Below are 6,374 nucleotides of genomic sequence, written 5' to 3'. Positions count from 1 at the left end.
TTAACTCCATGGGTGCTTCAACCATTACTTTATTTCAACAAACACAATTAACATGTCCTATCACACAGAAGAGGCAGGCTGAGACCATGTTCATAGGATGTTACATTTGTGCTACCTTCTTACACCTGTGATGCTAGATCATCTTTGACTGTCTGGCCACCCGTCACATCTTATTTCTACAATCATTGAGCAAAAGTGTCAGCATGAGCCTCATTGTATGTCACCAACAATCACTGGCTGACCTCTGGGGATAGTCCTTGTATATTATTAATTGGTTTTGGGCAGCAAAAGGAACCACAGAAGGCAGACATGTATCTAGTTTGGTGCACAAATAGCACAATCAGGTTGAGCTATCATAGAAGAAGCCACACCCATGGCTGTGAATAAAAAGAGAGTGCTTGTTCACCCAGACAAGTGGGTGAAAATTATTTCCACCATGCTCAAAACTATTATTCTACAGGGACATCGTCACCTGTAGAAGGCTAGCCACTATCTACTGAAGGGAAGGTGTATGTGTGCACACATGCACATGCGTGTGCCAGCATGAGAAGGAAAAAGAAATCCATGGAGCCACTGGTGGTGATCAGTTACTGCTCAGTATGAGACTTTAAAGTCATTCACTAATGAGCTGAGGATCTAGCCAGAAACTGCATACAAAGACACTCTGCCAAAGAATCAGTTGTGCCACAATTACACAACTATTTTTTTATAAAAATCTTACAGATGCACAGTGCTGGCTTTGGCAGCTCTGGTTGTCCACAAAAGTAGCAATGAACACAAGCCAAAGCTACTCACGTTGTAGGGCATAAAAGAGGAGGTGGTATTCGAGGCCAGGGAGTGAGAAGTGGGTAATGCCTACACTGGGAATGGGTAAACTCAATTTCAGCTGCAGGGATCCAACAGTGTTTTTTGAACTGAGACCAAAACCTTGCAATAGTATCTATCTCCAAACCAGCTAGGCAGTATCAGGCCAGAAGCCATATGTTACCTCTTTAGGATGCCTCAAACTTCTTCAGATGGAAAAAAAGGTTATTTCAGCCTCCTTGCCGCTGTTGTTATTTAATAAACACAACATTTTTGCAGCAGCACTTGAAAACCACGATCCTGGATGAAAGCCCCAGCCTGCTACATGCCACAGAACTCAGAATAAAATTATGATCCCCGTCTATAAGAACTGCCAAGCCAAATGATACACACAACCCATGCCTGCTTAATCTCATCCTCTTCTGATGAGACTCCCATATGTGCCAGAAACTGTGATATATTTACAGGTTTAATTTTAAGACTGGATTAAACATAGTAATTATCTACTATAGGGATGAGAGATAATTAAAATTTTTGTTTGCCATCAGCATGATCTGGATTCACAAAAGTAAAAGTGCTCCACAGTATTTACTTCTCTGTAGCCATGCTGGATTGACCATCTGTTCCTTTTTCCCACAGAAATCAGCAGCAAGATGAAATACTATGCAATTCAACAAGAGCTGAGCCCTGAAGAAATTGCCCAGAAGCTGAGTGTGGCTGAGGAGATGCTGAAGGAGATCAAACGCCGTAAGCCTTTCACTGATCAGAGGCAACTTGCAGATGAGGAGGAAAACGCAGCAGAGGAGTGTGAGTTTTAAATCTGTTTTCCATTCACCCACATGTTGATGAGCAGCTGGCACGGGCCAGGCAGCTCTGGGTGTACTGCTGAGCCCCTTGAGAGGACCGGCAGGCGCTTGGCAAGCACTGACCGGTGTGCTGAAGATGCTGCTGCTTCCAAATGCCTGCCCCAAGTCTCTGCTGGCGCTTGCTGCCCCCGTGGCAGAATGGGCAGAAAAATACGTGTGTCTGTGTGTGTGTGTCTGTGTGTGCCTGTGCGCTGCAGCACCTCAGCAATAGCTGCTTAGGAAGGTTCGTGCCAGGGCTGGAATTGCTCGTGTGAACGTCTTCCTTCCCCCCCTGCCAGCTCTGCCATGGGGACAGTAAACTCCAGTGGAGAGAAAAACCGCTGGTATGGGAAAGAGCAGCAGCTTAATTCCCACAGTTCAATGCACATGAGTCAGAGCCCCGGGACAATAAGGACTGTCTTCTCCAGAGTAGCCTGGTTAGCTATGACAATGAAAAACAAAGGAAGAGCAAGGAAAGCCAAACCTAGTTTCTTTTAGGAAAAGCTACTTGAGAGGGGGGATTAATGGGGTTAAAATGAGACACTAAAATGAGGCATCTTTCCTTTTCTAAGGAGGAGGGAAAATTAAAATCTAGGTATATGATCTCTCAAGTGAGCTTTTAACAAATGTGTCTTACTGTCCCCTGAGTAACAGCAACAGAAATTGTTGCATGGGTAAGTTTTGTCAGAAATCCAAGCTTCGGATTAATCAGCGGCCTCTGATTTTTCTCCCAGTGGTACAGCAAGTTGAAGAGTTTCACGAGAGGTACAATGACACCAGATCTCTAGTATCTGACGTGTTGGAGCAGCTCAGCGAACAGGATGTGAAGCTGTCAGAGGTGGAGGAGGCATTAGACCAGGCGCTTGACTATGTTATACAAACGGAGGATATAAATAAGGAAAACACAGCCAATCTTCAAAGGCGTGAGGTACTATGCAGTACATTTATCATAACTTGTCTGTGAACACTCCATCTCTGCCAGTGCTTAAAATAGTAGATTGCAAACAATTTAGATTCAGGAATCGCCACACCAAGAAAGAATTTCTTGGACCACTCAGCAGGATGAGTTTGACTCTCCAGTTCTAAGAAACAAGTTGCGATAGTGCAAGGTACTATTATTTATTCATGGAGTGACAACAAATGAAAAGTTTTGGCATGGCATGTCTCAGCAGGCCACTAATGCCTAAACTAGCAAGACATATTACAAAACCCAAGAAGCTTAAAATTCCGTGTAGCATGGCTGCTATAAATATTGTGGTGGGATTGTTTCACCTATTATGTACTGATTTATAATGTGGAAGGACTTCATGCTCACAGAAGTAATTATATTCTATTAAAACAATTATTTATGAAGACTCTGCACTGCATTCATGCCCTGGGCTGTGAGTGCATTCATACTCTCTTGTCCAAACTTTCTCTCTGGTCCTCTTTAAAGAAAATGCATCCCCATTTTTTCAGGAAGAGCAGACGATTGTCCTTGCATCTTCAAGCACAAATCCATTCTCTAACTGCTCCACAACAAATACCTTGAAATTGGGTTTCCTGCTTGCTGGGTGAACAGCCTAGCTATAAGGCTACAGCAGTTTTCCCTTATGCTCTGTTCAAATGAATAGTTTCAGCATTTTGAACAAAGTAATCACTCCAGAGAAGAGCTCAGAGGAGACCCGTCCCCTACAGCACAGAAGCGGGGCACGTTTGCCTGTAAATGGTGGCATTAGGTTCAAATCCCATCTGGCTGATGAGGAAATTGAATTTTCAGGTCTCTTATCCCAGAAAAGTACCCTATCCATCAGCCAAAAAGACTATTTTTTCTCCTCCCAGCAGTTTTGTGACTCTTTCTCTGTTTTCTTTAGTTTCCTTTAAGGAATGCAAAACCAGAATGTCCCATCTAAAACTTTTCATTTATTTTTTCAGCAAGGAAGACAATGACAAAGAGAACAATTTGGGACCATTTGAAGCAAACTGTTTTCATTTCAGTGGCTGAAATTGTTTGGATTCTGGAGGAGAGGGCTTTAGGGAGCAATTTTGTGACTTGAAGAATGATCTGGCAAATTCAGCCAACCTCTGGGTTTCATAGCATCAGTGGCTGAGTTTTGAGCTCTTGAAATTTGCAGCGCTAGAAGTTCATGCTGATGTGGAAAGTCTGATAATTCAATAGAGAAATCAGGCGTGCTGGTCTCATGAATTCTACAAGCAGCTTGGGATCCTTATGTACAAAGCCTCTTCTGTTGTTCCATTGTTTCATAATTACAGTGCCAAGCTGCAGCTCGTCTCACATGGATGAAGCAAAGCCTGAAGTGTGTAGTCACAATTGTTCACTGTTTTTAACCAGCTGGATCTTCGTTATTCCTCACAATGAAGGCAGATGCTGTACAAAAGAGATTGTTCACATTAGCTTTACTATTGACAAGGAAAAGATATCTCTGTACTGTAGATTTAAAAAACCTCCAGAAAAAAAATAGTCTCCAGACCACTATGAAAAATCCATGTTTAATATGTCTCTGCTGACAGTGCACTGAATAATGCTTCATTCCAATAATTGCTCATGCTGTAATATAAAATTAAATTAAGAAATTAAAAAAAAAAATCCAACATATCTTTCACAAAGACAAGAAAATGCAAAGAGTCACATTATAATATGCAGATATTAGAGATGTCTGGGAAAAACAGAGACTTCAGATTTGTCTAAAATCTATTTAGTTCATCACTTCATCTTAGGAATTATCTTTAATAAATTTAACAAAAATGGTAACACTGTATTTTAGCAATGCACAGACAGTTTTGGATGTGATTTAATTTTATTTTATTTTTTGTAGAAACAACATGAGACAATAAAAGAGCAAATAGATGAAGTGAACGGCATTCTGCTAAGTGCCAGAACTATTTTGGCAGGACCACAAAAGGTCAACTCTGAGTTAAGTGAGGTAATAAAGGTAGGTGCCTCAGTGACTTCTTTAAATGATATGTCCTGATTTTTTAAACTTTTAAATCATGTGTTTAGATGACGAAGTAAAAACCTCTCCTTTTTTGTACTGCTTCAATGAAATACTGATGAATATTCCCCCAAAAAAGTATAAATCTTCCTGGATGAAAAGCTGTGTAATTACATTTTACTGCCTTGGAAAAATAATTATAAGGACACCTTACTGTAGGCAGAGCTGAATTAAGGATTTTGCTGTAGAGTTCTCAACCATTTCATTACAAGCAGCTGCGAAAAGATGCTCTGGTAAGAGAGTGCACTATATGCTAAAATCATTTTCTCGTGCCTGCAAGTGAACATAGGAGAAGGCTGAAGATCCCAGATATCAGTGTTAAAACGAGCCACTGTCAAGAGTGTGAAACATATATAAACAGGTTGTCTGATAGAAATCCTCTTCTGGAACTGTAGATTAGTATCTAGGGTTCTGAATGAGACAAAATGTCGTAGGAAATTTTTAGAAATTTTAGGGTTTTGGACTTTCTATGAAAAAATGAAAAAAATAAAACTGGGATTTTGCTAACTAAAATATTTACCAAAGCTGCTTTTTTTTTTCATGTTTCATTTTAAAATTTTGAGATGATTTAAGAGAAATGAAAATTCTCCACAAACATTTGTTTTGGTCATAGTTGCACGCTTCTTTTTTTAACACAAAAGCAAATATCAGAAGTCATTAATTTTTCTTCGAAAAAGTAATTTGAGAAAACAGAAAGAAGACAGCTTGCTTTATAACCATTCCTGGGTGATCAAGCAGTATGACTTTTTTTTCTCCTGTGTTTTGTGCAAAACAAATTGCTGCAGTTTATCGATACTTTCAGTTTCCCCACTTCTGTGGATAAGTTTACACATGGGGGACATTCACACTGCAGGGAAGGAAGTAGTATGCAACATCATACTTCTTCCACCCTCATCAGCAATAAGTATTTTCACGCTTCGCTCATTCATCCTTTTCCTCTCCCTCCATTTCATCCTTTTTTCATGTATTTTGAGGCCACATTTATAATCCTCAAACATATCAGCAAGCTTATGTATTGGAGAGGAGGTGAAGGTAGGCCCATTTGCTCTTCCCCACAAGTATTTCATATAAGGAAGAAGTATGGCTAAGGCAAAGGAATACTACTTCTCCTTGTCTATACATACACATAGGTAGTATTTAGGTGGACGGATTTACAAATTAGACTAACCCAAGATGTCTTAGCATGAGGGATGTCTCTGTGCAAGGAGACAGAAAGGGGCCAGGGCCTGTTTTCCATGATGTGGCACAGCTCATAGCCGTACAGCTAAACTCTCTGCCCCTCTTCAGCAATTGCCAAATTGTCCCCGGGACATGGGCACTGCCGCATGCTATTCCCCAAGGAGGCAGGTGTGGGAGAGTGGCAGCTGGCCAGGGCCAAAACAGTGCCAGGGGCCCATGCAGTAACAGGATGATGCATAAGCCCATCCACCCCAGCACTATTGTGGGACAACCAGGGGATCAGGCCCAGCCAGCACAGGTTCATGAGAGGCAGGTCCTGCTTGACCAACCTGATCTCCTTCTATGACCAGGTGACCCGCCTAGTGGATGAGGGAAAGTCCAGGTCTACCTAGACTTCAGTAAGGCCTTTGACACCGTCTCCCACAGCATTCTCCTCGAGAAGCTGGCGGCTCACGGCTTAGACAGGTGTACTCTGCGCTGGGTCAAAAACTGGCTGGACGGCCGGGCCCAGAGAGTTGTGGGGAATGGAGTTCAATCCAGTTGGCGGCCGGTC

At 41.8% G+C, this 6,374-nt stretch overlaps 1 protein-coding gene across 1 annotated transcript in view; it reads left to right on the top strand.

Moving 5' to 3' along the window:
- Positions 1 to 6,374, top strand: part of LAMA4 (laminin, alpha 4) — a 107,437-nt gene that overhangs the window by 57,476 nt on the left and 43,587 nt on the right. The window contains exons 11-13 of the mRNA XM_009324465.1: positions 1,444 to 1,611; positions 2,384 to 2,577; positions 4,466 to 4,582. Coding sequence (XP_009322740.1) covers positions 1,444 to 1,611; positions 2,384 to 2,577; positions 4,466 to 4,582 — 479 coding nt within the window. The remainder of the gene's footprint in view (positions 1 to 1,443; positions 1,612 to 2,383; positions 2,578 to 4,465; positions 4,583 to 6,374) is intronic.

The sequence above is a fragment of the Pygoscelis adeliae genome, unplaced genomic scaffold (genome assembly GCF_000699105.1).
Source record: "Pygoscelis adeliae isolate BGI_AS28 unplaced genomic scaffold, ASM69910v1 Scaffold125, whole genome shotgun sequence".
NCBI classification, from domain to species: Eukaryota; Metazoa; Chordata; class Aves; order Sphenisciformes; family Spheniscidae; genus Pygoscelis; species Pygoscelis adeliae.
The sequence above is the reverse complement of the archived record's forward strand: the minus strand, read 5'-3'. Positions and strand labels throughout refer to the sequence as shown.